Source organism: Hyla sarda, chromosome 5, assembly GCF_029499605.1.
Source record: "Hyla sarda isolate aHylSar1 chromosome 5, aHylSar1.hap1, whole genome shotgun sequence".
Taxonomy (NCBI): Eukaryota; Metazoa; Chordata; class Amphibia; order Anura; family Hylidae; genus Hyla; species Hyla sarda.
Genome location: NC_079193.1, coordinates 29983311 through 30010429, shown reverse-complemented (window position 1 = coordinate 30010429; position 27119 = coordinate 29983311). Strand labels below are relative to the sequence as shown.

Sequence of the window (27119 nt, the reverse complement as noted above, 5' to 3'; positions counted from 1 at the left end):
GGGGTTGTGAGGCCACTAAGTGGATTCTTGATCAAAGTGATTATGATGAGTTACAAAAAAACTTTTTTCTTGACCTGTTGAATATTGTTCTGAGAGAGAATTACTTTTTGTTTGAAGATACATACTATTTGCAATGCAGGGGTTCGGCGATGGGAGCGAACGTGGCCCCTCCATATGCGAATGCATACATGTCGCATTTTGAATATCAATATGTGTACTCACATGACCTTTTTAAAAAACATGCCATTATTTGGCGACGATTTATTGACGACATTGTATGCATTTGGGAGGGACCACGTGCGACACTGGATGAGTTTTTTTCTTTTATTAACAACATAAGAGCAGAATTAAAATTTACCATGATGGCTGACCAACGACAGGTCAGTTTTTTGGATACACTCATTCAGAAAGATGGAAAAGGAGGCCTTTGTACAGACCTATACCGTAAGCCCACTGATAAAAATAGCTTACTTCATTACACCAGTGCCCACCCCCCTTCCATGAAAAAATCTATTCCCATTTCCCAGAAAAAAAGAAAAAAAGAATAGAAAGGATAGTGACGGACCCCGAATTACGTGCTGTGAGATGTAAAGAATTGGAGGACAAATTTAGCAGAAGGGGCTACCCCAGTAAAGTTTTCCAACCCACCGTTACCTCCTACCCTCATAATGTAGAAAAACGTAACAAGCAAACCAAAATTATTCCATTTATTCGAACATACCATCCCCTTACATTCAAAATAGACAAGATTGTAAAAAATTATTGGAACATACTTCAGAAATCTTACCCCCAAATAGAAGAATTTAAAACCCCACCATTGATCTGCAATAAACGATCTAAAAATATTAAAGATACTTTAATAAGAGCAGACATCGGGGGTAAACAAAAAAGTCGCCAAAGTTTTTTAGGAACACAACGCACCGGTACTTATCCGTGTTTGAACTGCGCTCAATGTAGCAATGTGATCAAAGGCAATCAAATTACACATCCATATTCCGGAAAAAAATTCCCCATTACCAAATTTTTCACATGCCAATCTCGTAATGTCATATACATAATAAAATGCCCGTGTGGTCTCCTATACGTGGGGGAGACCACCCAGCGTGTGGGAGACCGCATTAATTGCCATAAATCGAGTATCAGATGCCAAAATCTTCTTCTCCCCATCCCTGCACATTTCAGCAATAAAAACCATTCCATATCACAATTACAGTATCAGGTGATTGATGAGGTCGTGCAACCACGGAGAGGTGGTGATATAAAAAAATTACTCATCCAGAAGGAAGCGTTTTGGATACACCGTTTAGGGACTCTGGAGCCGCGCGGTATGAACCGCGATTATGAACTTTCACGATTATTATAGATATATGTTGACCTGAATGGCATTACTTAATGTATATATTTGCTAATTTCTTTACAGAGCGGGAAATGAATCTGCACTCTACGGAAATCTCCGCTATGAAAATTTTCTATTAATGATTTGTCTCTTTACTTTTTTCATTTTATATTGTTTTCAATATGTATACATCTTCACAGTACATCATGTGCTTTGAATGATAGTAATTAATGACGTGGTACCTGTGAACCGGATGTAATTATATAAGGTGCATTCTAACAGTTACCTGTACTGGTTGACAAAGGCTATTGAGCCGTAACGCGTACCTACCCTGTATGCTATGCATGTTCCATAAATAAAAACCTTTGAGATTTCAAAAAGCTTCTGAGTGCCGGGACCCTTCTTTCTACTGGATTCTTGTTACATTGGTCCTCGGGCACCAACTATTGGTTGCAGTGCCGACCTTCTTGGGATTTGGATGCTACGAGTGACTGCACGGTACGAGCTAGAAGTGACTGCACAGTGAACAACAAGTGACTACACGGCATGAATGCTATAAGTGACTGCACGGTGTAAAAAGCTATGAGTGACTGTACATGTGAAAACGCTATGAGTGACTGTACATGTGAAAACGCTATGAGTGACTGTACATGTGAAAACGCTATGAGTGACTGTACGGTGTGAAAGCTATAAGTGACTGTACGGTGTGAAAGCTATAAGTGACTGTACGGTGTGAATGCTATAAGTGACTGCCTGGTATGAATGCTGTGAGCATCTGTACGGTATGAATGCTGCGAGTGACTGCACGGGATGATTGCTGAATGACTGTACGGTATGAATGTTACAAGTAACTACATGGCCCAAACGTTGTAACCGGCTGTGCGGCATGGACGCTATGTGAACGTTTGCCACCACTGACGTGGTCTGTGGTGGCCCTGAGTCTGGCAGGGAAACCTGGGGTGAGAAAACTGGGGGGGGGGGAAGGAATTGCCCGAGAAACTCTGCGCCCATTTGCATACATGCGGCCCGGTGGCCGCGGGGAGCCGAGCCCCTGCATGTGTTGGGGCCGTTGTTTAGAACCCGGCTGCCCTGGTATTTACAAAATCTCTTTTTATTTTTTATTTTTTTCCTTTTTGGCTCCGCCCCTTTGCACATCATGTGGCCCGGTGGCGGCGCCCCGGCAACGAGGGAGGACGTTGGATCCAGCCGTCCGGAACCACGGGGAGCAAGGAGGAGGAGAGCCCGGCCGGGCACCGTGAGGGCCGTGGGCTCCGCCCCCCCCCCCCCCGCACCGCGCAGCCCGGCAACGGAGGCGCTCAAGCCGCCTGGAGCAACGGGGAGCAAGGAGGAGGAGACCCGGCGCAGGAACCAGGTAAGAGACTGGTCGGCACCGTGACAGCCGTGGGCCCCGTCCCCCGCACGCCACGCGGACCGGCGGCACCGCTGTGATGAGCGGGGAGGAACTGATCACGCCGCTCGGCCACAGGGAGGGAGAGGCCAGGATTTCCTCCGCCGCTCCAGCAGGCCGGCTGCGGCCGAGCACCCCCACCCCATGCATCGCCGGGCTCAGCAGAGATAACCACTGCAGGGGGCCGAAGGCCGCCACGGAGGGAGCAGAGGAGAGTCCGGGACTGGAGGGGCAAGCTGTGCATAACTAGCTTGCCCTCTGACTGGTGAGCAGTTAAGGGGTTAAGAAATATACAGGCAAGGTTTTTAGCCCCCTCCCCCGCCTGTAAAAACTTGTTGGTAACTATAGTGGTATGTCCCATGGGTGGGGGGGAAGGAGTGCACCAATCAGGGGTCTAATAGTTTCCCGGGCTTTCAGGGGCCCTCCCCTGGGTATTTATAGCTGTGGTGCCTCCCTTCCCCCCCTCAATCTGCCCAGGACACGGAGTTTTGCCCTCCCTCCCTCCCTTTTTTGTATCTCTGTTTATTGTAAGTCACAGCTTGGCGGTAAGAAGACGGTGAAAGCGGGGTCAACCCGGGGTAGACCTCCACACAGCACGGTGTGGCAGCACCTCTCGGGTTGGCAAGAAGCCAATCGGTGTCTTTGTTACAGTTAAATTGTTATTTATATAAGTAATTTTATAAATAAAGCTGTGGCCGATCCCCACCCATAAAAAAGTTGAATTGTTGTGTCAGTTATTATTTAATTATTTATTGTAATAAGGGGGAGGGGTAGTTATAGCCTGCTAGGAGCTAATTGGGTCTCAACAGTCAGTGGAAACCGGGGACTGGGTGTTCAGATCCTCCGCCCGAGACCCCGTGCGACAGAGTGTGGCGTGGAGGACTGGTCAGACCCCCGGGGGACACGAAGCGTGGGTGGGAACATAGTAAAGACTGGAGGCCGGATAAACCAGGTTACCGTGGGAAGTCTGCACGCTGGACAACCGCCTTCCTCAAACGTCACGTTCGCCAACCCAGCATACGCCCAGAGGGAGGGGTCAGCGGTGATTAAATATACTAAGCTCCTCCCACAAATGCAGCCTGATAGACTTTCTACTTATCGGGGTGTACAACAAGACCAGCAGTTGGAGCACACTGAGTGCATGTTTGGACAATTTAGGGACAGATTTTCTGCTGCATATATGCTGCAGAAAATCTACTGCGGATTGTGCTACCATTGACTTCAATGGGTCAGCTGAAAATCTACAATAGTGGGAAATTTTCAGATTTTCCTCTACTGCAGCAAATAATCCGCCCGTATGAATGACCTCTAAGACAGTGTTTCCCAAGCAGGGTGCCTCCAGCTGTTGCAAAACTACAACTCTCAGCATGCTCGGACAGCCTTTGGCTGTCCGAGCATGCTGGGAGTTGTAGTTTTGCAACTGCTGGAGGCACCCTGGTTGGGAAACACTGCTTTAAGGCCATGTTCACACGACGGAATATCCAAGCCGAATCCGTCTGAATTCCTCTCATAAATTCCGTTGCAGCAGAGTTCCATTGTTTTCAGTGGGATTCTGCTGCACCGTGCACATAGTGGAAACATCTGCCGCGGAAATCCTGATACTGGCCCCTGCCAAAAGAATTGACTTGTCAACTCAACAGCAGAATCTATTCGGAAATGCATTGCCGTCTATGGAGATGATCAGGGGTCAAGTCCTGGGGAAAAAGTGTGGGAACTCACCCAAGATTTCCACTTAAAGGGGTGCTAGACATCTTATTCCCTATCCAAAGGATAGGGCATAAGATGTATCCCAGGGGTCCCGCCGCTGGGGACCTCCACGTTCTCCCTGCTGCTCCTGGCATTCGTTTAGAGTGTTGGGTGCAGTTCCGGAGGCTCATGATGTCACGGTCTCGGCCCCTCAATGGAAGTCTATGGGAGGGGGCATTACTGTGACGTTACGAGCCTCTGCCCTGCATCACCAGTCATCTGGCACGGAGCGAAGTTCGCTCAGTGAACCGGATGTCTGGGGTGCCGCAGCCCAGATTGCGGGGGTCCCCAGCAGGGGGACCCCCGCGATCAGACATCTTATCCCCTATCCTTTGGATAGGGGATAAGATGTCTAGGGGCCGGGTACCCCTTTAAGGGCTGGTCCTGCAGGACTCCTGCTAATGGGAACTGCGTTCCTGCTGTGGAAAAAGTGCAGGAACTCTGTTCCCATGAGTTCCTGCAGGACTTGAGCCCTGGAGATGATGCATTACCAAGCAATCCTAGCACTGGCATGTTCTGCTGGCATTCACTATTTGCGTCAGGTCCAGTGCCGGAGGCTCATGTTGTCACAGCCCTGTTCGTGATGTCACGGCCACGCCCGTGATGTCACGGCCACCACGCCCCCTCACATAGACTTGCATTGAGGGGATGGGGTTGTGACATCATGAGCAGGGCGTGACCATGATGTCACAAGCCTCCGCCCCGCATCGTCAGTCATTTGGCACGGAGTGAAGTTCGCTCAGTGCACCAGATGTCTCGGGTGCCGCAGCTCAGATTGCGGGGGTCCCCTATACAAATCCTTTGTAAAGGGGATAAAATGTCTGATCACGGGGGGTCCCGCCACTGGGGACCTCCGCGATCTCCCTGCTGCACCCGGTGTTCCTTTAGAGTGTCAGGTGCAGCCCTGGAGGCTCGTGACATCACGGCCACACCCCGTTCGTGATGTCAGTCATCCAGCACGAAGTTCGCTCTGTACACCGGATGTCTGGGGTGCCGCAGCCGAGGTCACAGGGGGCCCCCAATGCCGGGACCCCCGCCTATCCTTTGGATAGGGGATAAGATGTCTAATCACGGGGGTCACGCCACTGGGGAACCCTGCGATCTCCCTACTGCACCTGGTGTTCGTTTGGAGCGTCAGGTGCAGCGTCGGAGGTTCGTGATGTCACAGCCACGCCCCCTCAATGCAAGTCTATGGGAGTGGGTGGGGCGTAACCATGATGTCTCAAGCCTCTGCCCGTATCATCAGTCATCCAGCTCGAAGTGAATTTCACTCCGTGCACCGGATGTCTGGGGTGCCGCAGCCCCAGCGTCGGGCCCTCCCCGATCAGACATCTTATCCCATATCCTTTGGATAGGGGATAAGATGTCTAGGGGCGGAGTACCCCTTTAAGTACAACATAAAATCTGTGGTACATTCACATGTACTGGATGTTCTGCAGACTCATGGATATCTACAGCAGATCCTGGACGTGTGAATATACCTTTAAGAGCTGCCGGTCTGTCCCGCCAGTGGTTAGGGAAATGGACGGAGCCTGTAGCAGTGTGCGCCCATTAGAGATCTAAGCCTGAATCATTAGCGATAAAAGGACATTAGCAGCAATTAAAGTAATTCCATCTGACATTAGGCTTTAGTAACATGAGACTTTCCACACAAAAATAACTAACAAATTGCCCAAATTTCTCCTTAATGTTGTTTATATCTTATTTGTAGCTACAGGAACCATCTGCTAGAAGTGATTGTGCTAAAAAGAGGTTCTTATAATGTTATTAGGTGAGTAACATGGCGTTTGTCAGAAGTTCTTTTTTAGTTTTTACTTGTGTATTGTGTTTAGAATGTGCATTTGTATCAGATGACATTACAATTGTCCCATTCTGACCTCTATAACTCCTTTATTTTTCCGTATACAGGGCTGTATGAGGGTCATTATTTGCGCCGTGATCTGTAGTTTTTATGTGTAACATTTACGTTTAGATGGGACTTTTTGATCACTGTTTATTTATTTTTTCTTATATATGAAGTGACAAAATTTTAGCAATTTTGGACCTTCTTACATTTACGCTATTCACTGTGTGGTTGCATTAACGTTATATTTTAGTAGTTCGGACATTTACGCATGCAGCAATACTAAATATGTTTATATATTTTTTTTTACAATTTTTGGGGGAAGAAAATGGAAAAAGGGGGGTAATTCAAACTTTTATTAGGGAGGGGGCATAAACACATTTTTTAAAATTATTTTATTTACTATTTTCTAGTACCTATAGGGGACTATCTCATGCAATATATGCCATAGCATAGCATCAGTGTTATCGGCGCTCTGCTTATACAGGCTGCCGAAGCAGATGGAAGATCAGACAAGGTGGCAGGTGGGCGACCTTGGGCCCTCATCTCAGCTGATCAGGACCCCATGATCACCCTACTAAAGGTATCAGCCCCCTCAAACCCACCCGCAGATGTATAAGATTCAGATCGCGGGGCCCAACGCGATCTCCCTAACGGTCCCCGTGGCTTTTGCTGAAATAGCACATTTTGACCACCGCATGATGCGGCGGCCGATATGCCCCCTTAATACATCTCTAATGCAGCGCTCCGGCTCTCCTATAGAGATGTATTGAGGGGGCATGTAGGTGATCGGACACACCCCCTTGCTGCTTACTGCTTGGGCCCTGTATGGGAGATCGCAGGGGGCGGTCGCCCCCCCCCCCCCCCCCTTAGGATAGGGGATACGTTTTTGTGGTGTCCCGGTACAGGACTTGGTCCTGTCCCTGTCTAAAGTCCCCTCAGCCAGAGTCCCTCCATTCTCATAGGGCTCTCCTGTAGGGCTTACTTCAAGTCGCCTCATATAAATCTGTTATTTAATGTATGTATATTTAATGTATAGGGAATATCTATGTATAGGACCTTAGAGGTCACGTACCTTTAATTATGTTGTACTATGGTTTAAGGACCTTAGAGGTCATGTGATGTACCCAGAGTTCACTGGGTCAGGACTTACAGGTTTGCCAACCAATTAGCTTTGTCCAGCCCTCTTAATATATAAGGGGCTGCTGACACTAAATTCTCTCACTTATCTCCTGGATCTTATCCTGTACACAAGAACAGCACAAATCTCTAATCCAGCTAGGCCAAAGCCTAAGATCCAGCAGCCACAAAACGTGAGTTAATCAAAGCTCAACCTATCTAATCCTGTGTGACTACTACCAGTTCAAATATCCTAAAATAGTAGCACAGTGGCCTGCATGAGAAAGCTCATTGCTTCCAAGTCCCAGCAAACCTGTGAGGAACCTGTGTCCTGGTTCACTCTTGAAAAGACTGTTATGTTCAATGCCGTTGCATAAAATCTGCAAGTAAAGTTTCTTCAGTTTACTTAATAAAATCTGCTGTGGCCATTCCATTTGTTCTCCCTGCCATTTATGGGACAGTTGGCGGTAGGATCATTACACTAAGGAAACCTCACCCTGGCGTCACAACATCTAAGGGTCAATACCATCAGACCCTACACTACCACTGCAACACCCTAGACACCATTACCCTCCTGGCACACCACATTTTCATATCCCAGAGTACTCCTTTAATGCATTAGCGGTGAGTCCAGGCTACTGACAGCAGCCAATACTCACCAGCTTAGAAGCAAGCCCTGAGTCCCAATGGGGACCTCTAGAGTCCCAATGGGGACCGCTAGAGTTAAAATTTGAGTGTTTTTTGAAAGGGCCCTAAATGTTATTTACTCCTCCGATCCCACTCTTATCCCACTGTCCACTCTCTGGTTGACACTCTAATCTTTCTTTTAAAGCAGATGTCATGTGACTGCCGCAGCCAATCAGCGGCCTTTAGTAGTCACGTGCTGCACTCCAGGTATCACCGCTTGGTGATGGGTGCCATGATGTCCACTGTCATGTCTGCTTTAAAAGGAAGACCTGGGTGCCGACTGGAGCCTGAATGGGGGATCAGCACAGGATGGGGGGGGGGGGGGGGAGGTAAGTAACTGCAGCTTTCATATTTTTATGCATTTTGGGCTCTTGTTTCCCAAATCCCCAAAAATAACAGTATACAGCTGGAAAATTTACCAAAAGTAGTCACTAGATGACTATATTCAGTTCAATAAACTTAATGGATCTAGTAGGGGTGCACCAGGCTGTATAGATCAATGTTTCCCAGAACTACAATTCTCAGCATGCCCGGACAGACTTCGGCTGTCTGGGCATGCTGGAAGTTGTAGTTTTGTAACAGCTGGAGGCACCCTGTTTGGGAAACACAGCTCTACATCAGGAGCCTCTTACCATTGTGAAGGGACTGATCATCTTTGGTTTTTCTACTTTTTCCTTTTCCTTCGATCCAGAGAAAAAACTTTTTTTATTCCTGTAATGGAAAGTTACATAACCCAGTCAGAACACAATTGGTTAAAGTTCTTCCATTTTTTTCACAGTTTTTTAATCACAATAAAAAACAAACCATAAGGATCAATTGGGTGAACCAAGGCGATCACTTCAATAATATGGAGCCCTGCATCAGGATTGGGATCCTGTGGGTCCCGCAGGACCCAATAAAAAACTTGCAGCCGGTATTGAGGTTATTGCGGGCGGGAGCAGTCGGTCACAGAACATATAGCCGGTCCTGCAAAATCTCGCCCAGTCCCGCAAACCTCTAAAATGCCAGAGAGGCACCAGGGGGTGATCAAATGGCACAAGAGGGTGATGAAATGGCACAAGGGGGTGATCAAATGGCCAAGGGGATGATGAAATGGTAAAAGGGAGTAATAAAATCGTACAAGGGGGTGATGAAATTGCACAAAGGGGGTGATGAAATAGTACAGGGGGTGATGAAATAGTACAGGGGGTGATGAAATAGTACAGGGGGGTGATGAAATAGTACAGGGGGTGATGAAATAGTACAGGGGGTGATGAAATAGCACAGGGGGGTGATGAAATTGTACAGGGGGTGATGAAATAGCACAGGTGGTGATGAAATAGTACAGGGGGTGATGAAATAGTACAGGGGGTGATGAAATAGTACAGGGGGTGATGAAATGGCACAAGGGAGTAATAAAATGGAACAAGTGGTGATGAAATGGCACAAGGGTGTGAGAAATGGCACAATGGGGTAATACAATGGCACAAGGAGGTGATGAAATGAAACGAGGGGGTGATGATAAAAAAATGGCACAAGGGGGTGATAAAAAATGGCACAAGGGGGTGAAGAAATGACACAAGGGGGTGATGAAATGGCAGAATGAGGTAATACAATGGTACAAGAGGGTGATAAAAAATAGCACAAGGGGTGATGAAATGGCACAAGGGGGTGATAAAATGGCACAAGGGGGTGATAAAGAATAGCACAAGGGGTGATGAAATGGCACAAGGGGGTGATAAAAAATAGCACAAGGGGTGATGAAATGGCACAAGAGGGTGATAAAATGGCACAAGGGGGTGATAAAAAATAGCACAAGGGGTGATGAAATGGCACAAGGGGGTGATGAAATGGCACAAGGGTGTGATGAAATGGCATTAGTGGGTGATGAAATGACACAGGGGGTTAATGAATTGCCACAAGGGGCTGATGAAATGACAGAGGTGTCAAAATGAAGAGGTGATAAAATGGTACAAGGGGGGTGATTAAATGGCACTAGGGGTAATAAAATGGCACAAGGGGGTGATTAAATGGCATTGGGGTAATAAAATGGCACAAGGGGGTGATAACATTGCACAGGGGATACTATCTCTAAAATCTTACAAATTGTTTGTAGAAGCGGGTGGGATTGGACACACAAATTGCAGGAGGTTATGGTAATGTTCAGAAATCCGGCGGGCACTGGCGGGAATAAGAAAACAGTCCCGCAGAGGGCTCTACTATCATGATCCCAAAAAGGCTATGTTCACACCCGTGTTGGGGTCACGCTGATTGGGAAATACTGGAGTGGAATTTCTCGGGACACCCATTCTACTTCTAAACAATATATTCAGAAGAGACATGTTCACTAGTTTCACGGGGAACGATTTTGCACGGTGCCAACTTTACAATCCTTAAAAAGCTGCACCCGAAAAAAGATTTGTTCAAGGTGGGACCATTCTACTTCATCCAAGATGCCAAATAAACAAACTGCAGGGGGACATGCAACCGGACGACCCATGATTGTAGTCAGTAGATCCTCCCAGAATTGTTGTATATTAGAGAAATTCCATATTAAGCACCTGAAGTCTTCATTAAGCAAGTGACATCTATGGCAACAATCATGTGGAAATCTCTTCATCCAGTGAAGCCTAACCTGGGTACAAATGATATAACTGTATTATTGGCCCCAGAGGAAACATACATTAGGGGACTCCTCTACATGCGCCCAGTCTTCATATGAAAGGGGTACTCCGGTGAAAAAAAAATGTTTTCAAATCAACCGGTGCCAGAAAGTTATACAGATTAGTAAATCACTTCTATTTAACAATCTTAATCCTTCCCGTACTAATCAGCTGCTGTATGCTCCAGAGGAAGTTGTGTAGTTCTTTCCAGTCTGACTACAGTGCTCTCTGTTGCCACCTCTGTCCGTGTCAGGAACTGTCCAGTGTAGGAGCAAATCCCCATAGCAAACCTCTCCTGCTCTGGATAATTCCTGACATGGACAGAGGTGACAGCAGAGAGCACTGTTACGCCGAGCGCTCCGGGTCCCCGTTCCTCCCCGGAGCGCTCGCCTCATCCTCGTTGCTGCAGCGCCCCGGTCAGATCCACTGACCGGGTGCGCTGCGGTACCGCCCCCAGCCGGGATGCGATTCGCGATGCGGGTGGCGCCCGCTCGCGATGCGCACCCCGGCTCCCGTACCTGACTCGCTCTCCGTCGGTCCTGTCCCGGCGCGCGCGGCCCCGCTCCCTAGGGCGCGCGCGCGCCGGGTCTCTGCGATTTAAAGGGCCACTGCGCCGCTGATTGGCGCAGTGGTTCTAATTAGTGTGTTCACCTGTGCACTCCTTATAAATACCTCACTTCCCCTGCACTCCCTCGCCGGATCTTGTTGCCCTTGTGCCTAGTGAAAGCGTTCCCTTGTGTGTTCCTAGCCTGTGTTCCAGACCTCCTGCCGTTGCCCCTGACTACGATCCTTGCTGCCTGCCCCGACCTTCTGCTACGTCCGACCTTGCCTTTGTCTACTCCCTTGTACCGCGCCTATCTTCAGCAGTCAGAGAGGTTGATCCGTTGCTAGTGGATACGACCTGGTCACTACCGCCGCAGCAAGACCATCCCGCTTTGCGGCGGGCTCTGGTGAATACCAGTAGTGACTTAGAACCGGTCCACTAGCACGGTCCACGCCAATCCCTCTCTGGCACAGAGGATCCACCTCCTGCCAGCCGGCATCGTGACAGTAGATCCGGCCATGGATTCCGCTGAGGTGCCGCTGTCAAGTCTTGCCGACATTTCCACGGTGATCGCCCAGCAAGCCCTAAAGATCACCCAACGAAATCACCAGCTGGCATACTTGACCACCATGACACTGCAACTTCAGTCACAGATACAGCAGCTGCTGCCGCAGATACAGCAACTTCAGTCACAGACACAGCAGCTGCAACAACCATCTCCTCCGCCGGCTCCTGCAACTCCTCCGCAGCAACCGGCCGCTCCTAACCCCTGCTTGTCCCTGCCGGACAAATTTGATGAGGACTCTAGACTCTGCCGTGGTCTCCTTTCTGGAAAGGCCTTGTCTGGGGCCACACCGCTCTGGGACCGCAATGATCCTGCCACAGCCACAGTCCAGTCCTTCTTCGCTGAGGTCCGTGGTGTCTTCGAGGAGCCTGCCCGAGCTTCTTCTGCCGAGACTGCCCTGCTGAACCTGGCCCAGGGTGTTTCTTCCGTTGGCGAGTACGCCATTCAGTTCCGTGCTCTTGCTTCCGAGTTGTCCTGGAATAGTGAGGCTCTCTGCGCGACCTTTAAGAAAGGCCTATCCAGCAACATTAAAGATGTTCTGGCCGCACGAGAAACTCCTGCTAACCTACATGAACTCATTCATCTTGCCACTCGCATTGACATGCGTTTTTCCGGATGGCGTCTGGAGCTCCGCCTGGATATGGACTTTGTTCGCACGAGGCGTTTTTTCTCCCCGGCTCCTCTCTCCTCTGGTCCTCTGCAATCCGTTCCTGTGCCTCCCGCCGTGGAGGCTATGCAAGTTGACCGGTCTCGCTTGACACCTCAAGAGAGGACACGACGCCGCATGGAGAATCTTTGCCTGTACTATGCCGGTACCGAACACTTCCTGAAGGATTGTCCTATCCGTCCTCCCCGCCTGGAAAGACGTACGCTGACTCCGCACAAAGGTGACACAGTTCTTGATGTCAACTCTGCTTCTCCACGCCTTACTGTGCCTGTGCGGATATCTGCCTCTACCTTCTCCTTCTCTACTATGGCCTTCTTGGATTCCGGATCTGCAGGAAATTTTTTTTTGGCCTCTCTTATCAACAGGTTCAACATCCCTGTGACCAGTCTCGCCAGACCCCTCTACATCAATTGTGTTAACAATGAAAGATTGGACTGTGCCGTGCGTTACCGCACGGAACCCCTCCTAATGTGCATCGGACCTCATCACGAAAGAATTGAGTTTTTGATCCTCAGGTTCTTTGGACCCAAGAAGAGGGGGAGACCCAAGGGGGGGGGGTACTGTTACGCCGAGCGCTCCGGGTCCCCGTTCCTCCCCGGAGCGCTCGCCTCATCCTCGTTGCTGCAGCGCCCCGGTCAGATCCACTGACCGGGTGCGCTGCGGTACCGCCCCCAGCCGGGATGCGATTCGCGATGCGGGTGGCGCCCGCTCGCGATGCGCACCCCGGCTCCCGTACCTGACTCGCTCTCCGTCGGTCCTGTCCCGGCGCGCGCGGCCCCGCTCCCTAGGGCGCGCGCGCGCCGGGTCTCTGCGATTTAAAGGGCCACTGCGCCGCTGATTGGCGCAGTGGTTCTAATTAGTGTGTTCACCTGTGCACTCCTTATATATACCTCACTTCCCCTGCACTCCCTCGCCGGATCTTGTTGCCCTTGTGCCTAGTGAAAGCGTTCCCTTGTGTGTTCCTAGCCTGTGTTCCAGACCTCCTGCCGTTGCCCCTGACTACGATCCTTGCTGCCTGCCCCGACCTTCTGCTACGTCCGACCTTGCCTTTGTCTACTCCCTTGTACCGCGCCTATCTTCAGCAGTCAGAGAGGTTGAGCCGTTGCTAGTGGATACAACCTGGTCACTACCGCCGCAGCAAGACCATCCCGCTTTGCGGCGGGCTCTGGTGAATACCAGTAGTGACTTAGAACCGGTCCACTAGCACGGTCCACGCCAATCCCTCTCTGGCACAGAGGATCCACCTCCTGCCAGCCGGCATCGTGACAAGCACTGTGATCAAACTGGAAAGAACTACACAACTTCCTCTTGAGCATACAGCAGCTGATTAAAAATAAGTAATTTACAAATGTATTTAACTTTCTGGCACCAGCTGATTTGAAAAAAAGGTTTTTCCTCCAAAGTACCCCATAAAAGGGTAGGAAATAGGAATTGCCACTTGTTCTTCACAGAAGAAACTGTATTACTGTACTGTATACAAGGGCAAGATAAGCCCCGAAGGTCCCTGTGTCTTAAAGACTCCTATCAGAGGATATTGTGATATACGCTACCGGGGTCGTGGAAATCGGTTATCCAAAGGGAATCTAAGTTGAAAATCCCTATAAAGAGCCATACAGGATGTGACATATTGCTCCTTGAGTTGGGTAAGGGATTAAAAAAACATCCCCATTAAATATATGTACTATACTGGTTACCCCTAACTACTTCAAGAACTCGGTGTCAGGGAAGGAATAGAGGAAAGGCGGGATTGTCCTTAAAGGGGTACTTCCGTGGAAAACTTTTTTTTAAATCAACTGGTGCCAGAAAGTTAAACAGATTTGTAAATCACTTCTGTTAAAAAATCTTAAGTCTTCCAGTACTTTTTAGCGGCTTTATACTAAAGAGAAATCCAAAAAAGAAATGCATTTCCTCTGATGTCATGACCACAGTGCTCTCTGCTGACCTCTGCTGTCCATTTTAGGAACTGTCCAGAGCAGCATATGTTTGCTATGGGGATTTTCTTCTGCTCTGGACAGTTCCTAAAATGGACAGCAGAGGTCAGCAGAGAGCACTGTGGTCAGGACATCAGAGGAAATGCATTTCTTTTTTGGATTTCTCTTTAGTATACAGCCCCTAAAAAGTACTGGAAGAATTAAGATTTTTAATAGAAGTGATTTACAAATCTGTTTAACTTTCTGGAGCCAGTTGATTTAAAAAAAAAAAGTTTTCCACGTTAACCCCTTAAGGACTCAGCCCATTTTGGCCTTAAGGACTCAGACAATTTAATTTTTACGTTTTCATTTTTTCCTCCTCGCCTTCTAAAAATCATAACTCTTTTATATTTTCATCCACAGACTAGTATGAGGGCTTGTTTTTTGCGCGACCAGTTGTCCTTTGTAATGACATCACTCATTATGTCATAAAATGTATGGCGCAACCAAAAAACACTATTTTTGTAGGGAAATTTAAACGAAAAACGCAATTTTGCTAATTTTGGAAGGTTTCGTTTTCACGCCGTATAATTTATGGTAAAAATTACGTGTGTTCTTTATTCTGAGGGTCAATACGATTAAAATGATACTCATTATTACATACTTTTATATTATTGTTGCGCTTAAAAAAAATCACAAACTTTTTAACCAAATTAGTACGTTTATAATCCCTTTATTTTGATGACCTCTAACTTTTTTATTTTTCCGTATAAGCGGCGGTATGGGGGCTCATTTTTTGTGCCATGATCTGTACTTTTTTTTGATACCACATTTGCATATAAAAAACTTTTAATACATTTTTTATAATTTTTTTTTTAATAAAATGTATTAAAAAAGTAGGAATTTTGGACTTTTTTTTTTTCGTTCACGCCGTTCACCGTACGGGATCATTAACATGTTATTTTAATAGTTCGGACATTTACGCACGCGGCGATACCAAATATGTCTATAAAAAAACATTTTTACGCTTTTTGGGGGTAAAATAGGAAAAAACGGACGTTTTACTTTTTTATTGGGGGAGGGGATTTTTCATTTTTTTTTACTATTACTTTTACATTTTTTTACATTTTTTTTTACACTTGAATAGTCCCCATAGGGGACTATTCATAGCAATACCATGATTGCTAATACTGATCTGTTCTATGTATAGGACATAGAACAGATCAGTGTTTTCGGTCATCTTCTGCTCTGGTCTGCTCGATCTCAGACCAGAGCAGGAGACGCCGGGAGCCGCACGGAGGAAGGAGAGGGGACCTCCGTGCGGCGTTATGAATGATCGGATCCCCGCAGCAGCGCTGCGGGCGATCCGATCATTCATTCAAATCGCACACTGCCGCAGATGCCGGGATCTGTATTGATCCCGGCACCTGAGGGGTTAATGGCGGACACCCGCGAGATCGCGGGCGTCGGCCATTGCCGGCGGGTCCCTGGCTGCGATCAGCAGCCGGGATCAGCCGCGCATGACACAGGCATCGCTCCGATGCCCGCGGTTATGCACAGGACGTAAATGTACGTCCTGGTGCGTTAAGTACCACCTCACCAGGACGTACATTTACGTCCTGCGTCCTTAAGGGGTTAAAGGGGTACTCCGGTGGAAAACTTTTTTTTATTTTTATTTTTTTAAATCAACTGGTGCCAGAAGGTTAAACAGATTTGTAAATTACATCTATTAAAAAATCTTAATCCTTCCAGTACTTATTAGCTGCTGAATACTACAGAGGAAATTCTCTTCTTTTTGGAACACAGTGCTCTCTGCTGACACCACAGTACATTTTAGGAACTTTCCAGAGCAGCATATGTTTTCTATGGGAATTTTCTCCTACTCTGGACAGTTCCTAAAATGGACAGAGATGTCAGCAGAGAGCACTGTAGTATTGGAAGGATTAAGATTTTTTTTAATAGAAGTAATTTCCAAATCTGTTTAACTTTCTGACACCAGTTGATTTAAAAAAAAAAATAATAATAATAAATTCCACCGGAGTACCCCTTTAATATTAATATCGCTGATAATGTCGGCATGTGGGCCCAAACATCTACTTACCGATTACACCTGCAAACTACCCATATTTAGAGAGCCAAAATCCACAGGATAAATGTCTGATTGTGGGGGTCCGACTATTAGGACCCCAGCGATCTCCTGTATGGGGGCCCGGCTACTTACACATCCTTAGTGCCCTCGGAACCCCACCTTTCTGGGCAAACACAAGTGATAGCCAACTGAGCCAATCACCGGCCATAGTGATGTCCCACCTCAGCCGGTGATTGGCTGTGCGGGCCGTCTCTTGTGCCTGTGCACAAATGTGGGGGCTCGGAGTGCACAAAGGACGGGTATGTAGCCGGGCCCCCATACAGGAGATTGTGGGGGGTCCCAGTAAACGGACTTCCGTGATCAACACTTATCCCCTATCCTGTGAATAGGGGATAAGTACCTAGACCAGTGGTCTCCAACCTGCGAACCTCCAGATGTTGCAAAACTACAACTCCCAGCATGCCCGGACAGCCAACGTGTGAACGTACCCTTAAAGGGGTACTCCGGTGAAAACCTTTTTTCTTTTAAATCAACTGGTGGCAGAAAGTTAAACATGTTTGTAAATTACTTCTATTAAAAAATCTTAATCCTTCCAGTACTTATTAGCTGCTGAATGCTACAGAGGAAATTCCTTTCTTTTTGGAACACTGATGACATCACGAGCACAGTGCTCTCTGCTGACATCTCTGTCCCTTTTAGCAACCGTGCATAGCAGATTTATGCTAAGGGCACTATGGTGGCTTAGTGGTTAGCACTGCTGCCTTTCAGTGCTGGGGACTTGGGTTCAAATCCCACTAAGGACAACAATAAATAAAGACTTATTATTGTTATAATAATGTCAGCAGAGAGCACTGTGCTCGTGATGTGATCAGAGAGCATTCCAAAAAGAAAAGAATTTCCTCTGTAGTATTCAGCAGCTAATAAGTACAGGAAGGATTAAGATTTTTCTTAATAGAAGTAATTTACAAATCAGTTTAACTTTCCGGAGCCAGTTGATTTAAAAGAATAAAGGTTTTCACCGGAGTACCCCTTTAAAGTCCCAGGGAACCTTGTTAAACATATACAGATGACATATCAGGATCCACCAGGTGCTGCCCACTATTGTGTGGACTCCGTTTTTCCCACCACAACAATCGGACCCCCCGTGATTCAGGATGAAGGTTTTATTTTTGATAAAATCCACATGACTGAGTGACCGGGAAGCAGGAAAAGACTGGGGAGAATTACAATGATTTCCAGAAAATACACTTTAAAGATGTTGTTTCCGTTTAATGAAGATTCTTTTATAGATGAGGAATGTGGAATACACAATATTCTTTGGCGCAGGGGCTATGCCGTCAGATTGTACAAACAAGGATCTCATGTAGTTTTCTGATAAATGATTTCTACTCTGACCAACACTCCTCCCTTAAAGGGTCCCAGAAAGTTAAACAGATTTGTAAATGACTTCTATTTAAAAATCTTAATCCTTCCAGTTCTTATCAGCAGCTGTATACCACAGAGGAAGTTCATTTCTTTTTAAATGTATTTTCTGTCTGACCACAGTGCTCTCTGCTGACACTTCTGTCTGTCTCAGGAACTGTCCAGAGCAGGAGAGGTTTGCTATGGGGATTTGCTCCTGCTCTGAACAGTTCCTGACATGGACAGAGGTGTCAGCAGAGAGCACTGGGGTCAGACAAAAAAATGTATTTAAAAAGAAAAGAACTTCCTGTGGAGCATACAGCAGCTGATAACTACTGGAAGGGTTAAGATTTTTAAATCAAAGTAATTTACAAATCTGTTTAACATTCTGGCACCAGTTGGTTTGAAACTCCAATAGAATGCAATGGAGAAAAGTGTACTTACCATCCCTCGCAGCGCTCACCTCCCTCCTCCTCTTTGCCTAGGAATATTCCATAAAGGTGTGTAGTTGGAATAGAAAAACAGAGCTATATTCCTAAAATTCAAAGACAGCGCCATACCTGTCCTCAGGTTGTACGTGGTATTACAAAATGGCTCCATACACATTAATGGAACCAAGCTGCAATACCCCACACAACCTGGGGACAAGCGTGGCGCTGTTTTTTTTAAAGAAATTGGCTCTGTTTTTCTTATCCTAGATAACCCCTTAAAGGGGTTGTGCGCTGCCCTGCAGTTCGGAGCTCCGCTCACAGCATCCGGAAGTTCATTACTCCGAACGCTGTGTGCGGGCTTCCGTGTTCGCGGCCGCCGGGCGTGACGTCACGCCCGGACCCTCGTGATGTCTCGCCCACCCCCTCGTGACGTCTCGCCCGCCCCCTCAATGAAAGTCTATGGGAAGGGGGCGCGACCGGTGTCACGAACACAGAAGCCCGCACACAGCGTTCGGAGTAATGAACTTCCGGACGCTGTGAGCGAAGCTCTGAAAGTCATGGCAGCGCACAACCCCTTTAAAGTCTTTTTTGGAGCTCTAAGAGATCCTGGAGATAAATGGTAACATGAGATACAATGCCCCTCTTGTTTTATCCATTGTGCCACATGTAACCGCAAACAGAGGAGGTGCAACGTGCATATGACAAAATGAAGTCATAAAAAAATGCCCTGTACTACTGTATGTGACAGAACAATATTCCAACCATGATACCAAGTTACTCGTATTATTATTTATTTATCATGTGCAGGTGAAGAGTTGAGAGACCTCCATATCATCCCTTAAAGGGGTACTCCACTGCCCCAGGGTTCAGAACATTTTGTTCTGAACACTGGGTGCGGGCTGCGCGGGTCATGACTCCACAGCCATTACGACCCCTGCAGCCCGCACCCAGCGTTTGAAACAACCCCTTTAAATGGGTAGTCCGGCGAAAGACAGCACTTGGGTCATTTCTGCGCTCTGATAGAAAATACATGTAGCAAACGCTTCTCTCAGAAAGCCTGGGCACCGGGCAGAAGATTGCCAGGGTCCCAGCAGATGGGCACCCCGAGATCAAACACTTATCTCCTAACCTGGCTGTGGATAGACGAAAAGTTGTTTTTCGCTGGAATACCCCTTTAAAAGGCTGAACCCACCGGAGGGGGCGCATTGAACCTATTTCAATCTAAGCTATATAGTGACCTTTAGTTTTTTTTTTTGTTTGCTTATTTATTTAATTTTAACTTTCCTTCTTTTTTCCCCTAACACAATATTTATTTCTTAATTGTCAATTCAATTACTTTTTTTTTTTTACTTCATTTTACTATCTCTTCATTTTCTTTTATTTTCCCCTAACACATTTTTTTTTATTTTTTTAATTTTATTTTTTTTATTGCTAGTCATTTACTTATTATTTATACATTTTATTTATTCATTTTCTTTTTTTACCGAACACATTATTCATTCATTTATTGTTTATTCATTTTCTTATTTTCTAATTCATTAAATTAGTTATCAATTTTTTTTATTCTTCTCCCACCTCCTCAAAAAAAATCTATTTGTTCATTGTTTATTCCTTTACTTATTTTTTCTTTCTTTCTTTGTTTCCTTGCCACATTATTCATTCATTCATTCATTTATTGTTTATTTGTTTACTTTTTTGATAATTTTATCATTTATCCATTTTATTGTATATTTGTTTACTTGTTTTTGTTTTTATTCATTTTATTTTTGATAACTTATTAGAAACAATTCTTTGTTTATTACTTATTGTTTTTAATTCACTTTATTGTATATTAATTTTCTTTCCTTTTTTCCCCTAACACATTGTTTATTAGTTCATTCACTTATTTTTTTAGTCATTTTATTATTTATAAATTTTCTTTCCATTTTCTTCTAACACATTATTTGTTATTTATTCATTTACTTATCTTTACTTTTTTTTTACATTTAATTTTTTATTAGTTTTCTTCCTTTTTTATTTTTTTCCTCTCTAACAAACCATTAAATCCAAATAACAATACATCTATATATATCACAAGAATCACCTTTTTGCTGGGTTGGGGTCTGCGATATCCACCTGAACGTCTCCGACATCCTTAGCTTGGCTTTTCGTCTCCATCCCATTGGGTACACTATTCCAGTCGTTTGTCATGTTTAATTACTGTAAATATATATAACAACCAATTTATAACAATATATATTGTAATATATATATATATATATATATATATATATATATATATATAACAACCTAATATTTGAATAAATCTTCCAGGTTATTCAAAACACCTACATTAATATGGTGACAAAATAACCTTGAAAGCATAAATAATAATAATATATAATTTTATTTAAAAAAATATTATATAAAAAACAATAATATATAATAATAACCAAATATAGGATCAACTAAATCTTCCAGGTTATTCAAAGTACCTACATTAATATGGTGAGAAAATAACCTTAAAAACATAAATAATAATGATAATAATAATAATAATATATAATTGTATTAAAAAATATTCTAAAAAAATAATAATAATATAAATAAATATAAATTTTTTATATAAATAAATAATAATAATAATATATAATTTTATTGAAAAAATATATTGTATAAAAAATAATAATATATAATAATAACCAAATATAGGAGCAACTAAGTCTCCCAGGTTATTCAAAGTACCTACATTAACAGGGTGACAAAATAACCTTAAAAGCATAAATAATAATATATAATTTTATTTAAAAAATATTATGTAAAAAAACAATAATATATAATAATAACCAAATATAGGATCAACTAAATCTTCCAGGTTATTCAAAGTACCAACATTAATATGGTGACAAAATAACCTTAAAAACATAAATAATAATGATAATAATATATAATTGTATTAAAAAAAATATTCTAAAAAAAAAAAAAAATAATAATAGATAATAATAATAACCAAATATAGGATCAACTAAATCTTCCAGGTTATTCAAAGTACCTAAATTAATTTGGTGACAAAATAACCTTAAAAGAATTATTATTAATAATAATAATAATAATATTTTATAATTTTATTAAAAAAAATTATATATAAAAAAAAATTATATATAATAATTACCAAATATAGGATCAACTAAATCTTCCAGGTTATTCAAAGTACCTACATTAATATGGTGACAAAATAACCTAAATAGCAACTCCTTCATATACCATTTCATTGGACTTTTTTAAAAAGTGGTGATATACAGGTAGAGTAATCTTGTCTTTCTATGTTATTTTCCATAATATATATGGTACATGTAGGCTCCAGTATATTCATAAAATTTTTTTGTTTTTCAATTTGCTCAGCAGGGGGTCAAATTTCTTCTTTAAACCCTGTGACCCAATTTTTTTTATGTTTTACACACTTTCTCTACCGTACTACAGTGTTTTCCAAACAGTGTGTCTCCAGCTGTTGCAAAACTACAACTCCCAGCATGCCCGGACAGCCAAAGGCTGTCCGGGCATGCTGGGAGTTGTAGTTTTGCAAAAACTACCCCGCAGTTTCTACCTACCTCTTCTAGCTTTATGTCTAAATCCAGAATGGAAATAATAAATCTGCGCTATTGTTCCGCAGCACAAAGACAGACAAAAATAGAAGCTGTATAATGTAATTATCCTGACCAACGCTATACAAATGTAGCAGAGCTGAATGGGTTATGTCACATTATCTGTGCTTTGTAAGCAGACTATATTACAACAACCTGTTCCAAATGACAAACGTAATACTGTTGTATCTGTGCAGCTCGGTTCTGCTATATATATATATATATATATATATATATATATATATATATATATATATTATTTTTTATTTATTTTATTATTTTTTTTATTTTATTTTTTTTACCTACCTTTACGGTTTCTCTAGATGAGCAGGCAGAGATGATGTTGCACTTATCCTGATGTGGAGGAGGACTGTGAAATGTAGGAGAATCTTCTTGGTTCCCTCCTCCCCAAGGCCAATAAATTGCACTTGTCGTCCTGATGTGACCCCGGTTTGGGGGCGGCCCCCGGGGGCAGTGACTCCTCCTCTGTCTTTTAATATTTAATGGAGATAAGGAATCATATAGTTATATAGTTTCTCATACGCTCTGAGACGTCCGTCCTCCCATATTTATATATAAACCTCGGCAGACATTGCAGCGTCCTCCCTCCCTCCCCTCCTGATGTCTATGAACAGATCTGGTCGGTGACATCATATCAGACGCCTGTGTGGTGAGCCATGGCGGTGTAATGTGAGGTGTATGGGGCAGAGGTTGTAGCCCAGGGGCACATGGTGTTAACCCCTAAATGTTTGTGACGCCAGGGCGTGGTTTTACCGGGAACCACCCGAACGATAGCACCGCTAGTCGTAGTTGGGGAGGGCAAGTAAGAGTCCAAGGCCAGGTTAGGGTTAACGGTAGCTTTACTGAGGTAAACAGATGGTAGAGTCTTTACAGCTAGGCCAGGATCCTAGAGAGGTGACCAGTAACACAGAAGGACCTCACAGCTTGCTGGGACTTGCAGTGACTTGGACAGACTTTAGGACAGCCACGCTGACTATAATAGACTTGACTTGACTGAAGATAGTGACAGCAGACAGAGATGACTTGACTTACTGACTTGTGGCTGTAATTTAGGCTTGAGGCCTCCAGATGTGCTGGACACCGACCCTGAGACGTCTGGACTGGACTACAGCTCAGCAGAAAGTGAATCACAAGAGAGAGATTGTAGTACCTCCCCCCTTTATAAATGGGGCTGAGCAAGGAGCCCATAGGCTAGCTGCGGATCATCTCGACACCTGGTGCTCTCTGGGTAACAAAACATGTGACTTTAACATGTGACAACCATTATCATGTGATCAATAACCATGTGACCTTATCAAAGGTCCTTTAAAAATAATATACAACGTGAGTTCTGGGGATGTGCATGGACTCAAGCTGATAGGACTGTGAGATGCATATGCCCTACTGGGGCATTATACCTGGAAGTCATCGGGTTAGTTCTGTTACCTCAGGGCCGGCTCTGTCTATAGGCAAAATAGGCAGCCGCCTAGAGCGCCATCTTGATGGGGGCGCCACTCTGCCTGTTGCATGAAAGTTAGACAACCAGCATCCGAAGCACTTGCTCAACCAGGAGCATGAGAAGGGGGCTTGTATGTCACCCCAGTAGTAAGGTGGGGCGTGTCAAAGGGCGGGACAATGGGCGGAGTCAAGGGGCTGCAAAATTAGCTTTTGCCTAGAGTGGCAAAAGTCCTTGCACCAGCTCTATTTGACCTTCAACAGATTCTGTGCTATTTACAAATACCTCTGCGCTATTGTTACGATTCGGCAGGCTGGATGTGGATCCTCTGTGTCAGCGAGGGATTGGCGTGGACCGTGTCGGTGGACCAGTTCTAGGGTTGCTACTGGTTTTCACCAGAGCCCGCCGCAAAGCGGGATGGTCTTGCTGCGGCGGTAGCAACCAGGTCGTATCCACCGGCAACGGCTCAACCTCGCTGACTGCTGAGAAGGCGTGGGACAGAAGGACTAGGCAGAGGCAAGGTCAGACGTAGCAGAAGGTCGGGGCAGGCGGCAAGGTTCGTAGTCAATGTGGATAGCAGGAGATCTGGTAACACAGGCTTTGGACAACACTAAACGCTTTCACTGGCACAAGGCAACAAGATCCGGCAAGGGAGTGCAGGGGAAGTGAGGTAATATAGCCAGGGAGCAGGTGGAAGCTAATTAGGCTAATTGGGCCAGGCACCAATCACTGGTGCACTGGCCCTTTAAATCTCAGAGAGCTGGCGCGAGCGCACCCTAAGGAGCGGAGCCGCGCGCGCCAGGACGTGACAGCCGGGGACCGGGACAGGTGAGTGACTTGGGATGCGATTCGCGAGCGGGCGCGTCCCGCTATGCGAATCGCATCCCCGCCGGCAATGTCAGTGCAGCGCTCCCGGTCAGCGGGTCTGACCGGGGCGCTGCAGAGAGAGGGACGCCGCGAGCGCTTCGGGGAGGAGCAGGGACCCGGAGCGCTCGGCGTAACAGCTATTCTGGTTTTAGCAAAAAAGAAATTATTTTATTTTATAAATAACAAAAAAGTTCAACAATTAGGATATGTTCACACTATGAAATCTCCACCCGTGCGGCCGCTCCTGCCTCCGAAATCCCTTCAATGCGTCAATGCAGTCCATGCATCATTTTAACGAAAGAACAAGCGCATTCATTCTTCTTCATTCTCCGGTGGATTAAATATTGGTCCTTGGATTTTGCTGATGTTCGGCCGTGGCGTTCTCCATCCAAGGAGGAATGTGAGCAAGGATATCCCGATTTAGCAACCAGTGGAGGGCCCCGCAGTCTGATGTAACATGTATTCTGTGCTTGGTTAATCATGGATATCTCCCTTGGGAATAGGTAGGTAGCACACCCATGTAGTAGGTAGGTAGGTAGACCCGGTGTAGTAGGTGGATAATAGGTAGGCAAGCAGGTAGTCAGCGGTAAAACAACATCAGCTTCATTCGAATTTCCCAAAAAAGTCACGAAAGTGTTTTGACACACTTGAAACATTGATGCCTAGAGGACTGTTCAAACACTAAAGGCTTTGTTGGATGTTTTTTCAAGGGATGGTTTCTGCTGCCAATGTAAGTCACATCACATTCGCTGCGCCTTATTTAAAAAAAAAACAAAAAAACAAGTGACTGACTTAGTAAAGGATTTAATGGGATAAACTTTGTTGTTGCAAGTATGAAGGGTGCTTGGAATTTTACATGCGTGTCTGCAGACAATATGTTATGCCTGGCGCTCCGACCGGACACACTGCCCTGCTCTGACGTGCCCGCAGCTCTAAGATTTAAAGGGCCAGTGAGCCCGTAATTATCACCTTCACCTGCACCTTTGTTATAAGTTTCTGCACTTCCTCCCACTCACTGCTGGATCTTTGTTTGCCATTTGTGCCTTAAAGAAAGTGTTTTGTCCTTGCTTTGCCATGTTCCAGATCCCTCTGTTCCGTGACTTGACTTTGCTCCTGTGCCGCCTGCCTTTTGACCTCCTGCCACACTCCTGACCTCGCATCTGTGCCGCCAGCCCTGACCTTCAGCTATCCTGACCACATCTTGCCGCATCCCTCCTGTGCCTCGTACCTCCTCAACCGCCTGTGTGGCCGAGTTGTGCCAGGGGCAGCGACCTGGGTGCCGCAGCAAGACCATCCCGCTTTGCGGTGGGCTCTGGTGAAAACCAGCGGCACCTTAGACTTCGCTCCCTGGCATGGCCCACGTCATCTACCACACAGGTCCAGCGGATCCACTACTACCTTGTGTGTTACAGCCTACTGCTGTGAGTCTTACACAACAAGTCTCTGCTGACCGCATTTGTAAAAACCTCTTAGTGACAGCAAAGCTGACTCCACAGCGCCCCCAGTAGAGGTGGAAGAGCACTAGGAGACAAGAGTTTTAACTAAATTGGGAGCTCTCCTAGAGGAAAGATTACAGACAGATTGCAAAAACTTGGACACAGATAGATCTTGATGGTTAATAATTCTTAATGATATTTTTAATCTGATTAAACTCCAGGCTGTAGGTGGAAACAAAAAAAAAACGTTTGTTTGGTTGAAAGGCACCATTGCGAAATTTGCTATACTTAACCCTTAATAGTTGATGTCGTGATCTATTACTGACTCTTTGTTGAGCCCTGTTCAGAGTCCATAACGGATTATTTTTATGTGCAATGCACAGGCACCAAACTGGGTGCAAAATTCTCCCCTTCAGTTCCAAATGTATTTGTCTTCTGGTGGGAATTGCAATACATTTTTTTGGTGAGAATAATCCATTTCGAGACAGTATTTTTTGGTGCAGCAGATATATGGACGACGCATTTTTTTTTTATCTGGTCATCCACAGAGTCTGAAGCTATTTCTGATGTGGAGTTTGTGAACATCTTTCATCATTTGTTTTCCACCTACTCTTGGAATCGATTTGAGACTCCATTTCTGGATGTTTTTCTCAACATTCAGGATGGTCAAATTCAGACGTCCACATACAGAAAACCTAGTGCGCGTAACACTGTTCTTTACATGGAATTATGTCACTCTAAAGACATCGTTTTAGTGGTACCTGTGGGTGAGATGACCTGAGCTAGAAGAAATTGTTTCTCTGAAGATTCTTATAAACCTGAGGTCAATGCTGTATGTGGACGCCTGACTGACCGCCGGGATCTGTTATGGTCTCTGAACAGGGCTAAATGTAGAGTCAGTAATTGATCAAAACATGGACTAATAAGGGTTAAGCATAACTAATTTCGCAATGGTCGCTGTCAACCAAACAAACTTTCTTTTGTTACCACCTACAGCCTGGGGATTAATCAGATTAAAAATAGCATTAAGGAATATCAACCATCAAGATCCATCTGGCTGTAATCTTTCCTCTAGGAGAGCTCCCAACTTGGCTTAACCTCTTGTCTCCTAGTGCTCTTCTACCTCTACAGGGGGCGCTGTGGAGTCAGGTTCAAGAGGTTTATACAAATGCGGTCAGCAGAAATGTGTTGTCTACAGACACGCTCATACTTGCAACAAAAAAGTTTATCCAATTAAACACTTTATTATTTGTAAGTCAACATTTGTTTTTTTATAAACTTTGGCGCAGCAAATGGGATGTGGCTTACATTGGCAGCACAAAAGGCCCTTGAAGAAAACGCATCCAAGAACC

At 45.1% G+C, this 27119-nt stretch overlaps 1 protein-coding gene across 2 annotated transcripts in view; it reads right to left on the bottom strand.

The window, feature by feature from the left end:
• Positions 1 to 22622, bottom strand: part of LOC130273000 (ATP-dependent translocase ABCB1-like) — an 87949-nt gene extending 65327 nt beyond the window's left edge. Inside the window, exons 1-3 of one of the 2 annotated variants that reach the window (XM_056519099.1) lie at positions 22315 to 22622; positions 20472 to 20587; positions 8772 to 8850 (exon numbers count right to left, since the gene is read on the bottom strand). In XM_056519099.1, the coding sequence (XP_056375074.1) occupies positions 8772 to 8850; positions 20472 to 20578 (186 nt within the window). In that variant the 5' untranslated portion in view covers positions 20579 to 20587; positions 22315 to 22622. The remainder of the gene's footprint in view (positions 1 to 8771; positions 8851 to 20471; positions 20588 to 22314) is intronic. The other variant, XM_056519098.1, reaches the window with a different exon arrangement.
• Positions 22623 to 27119: the final 4497 nt, after the last annotated feature.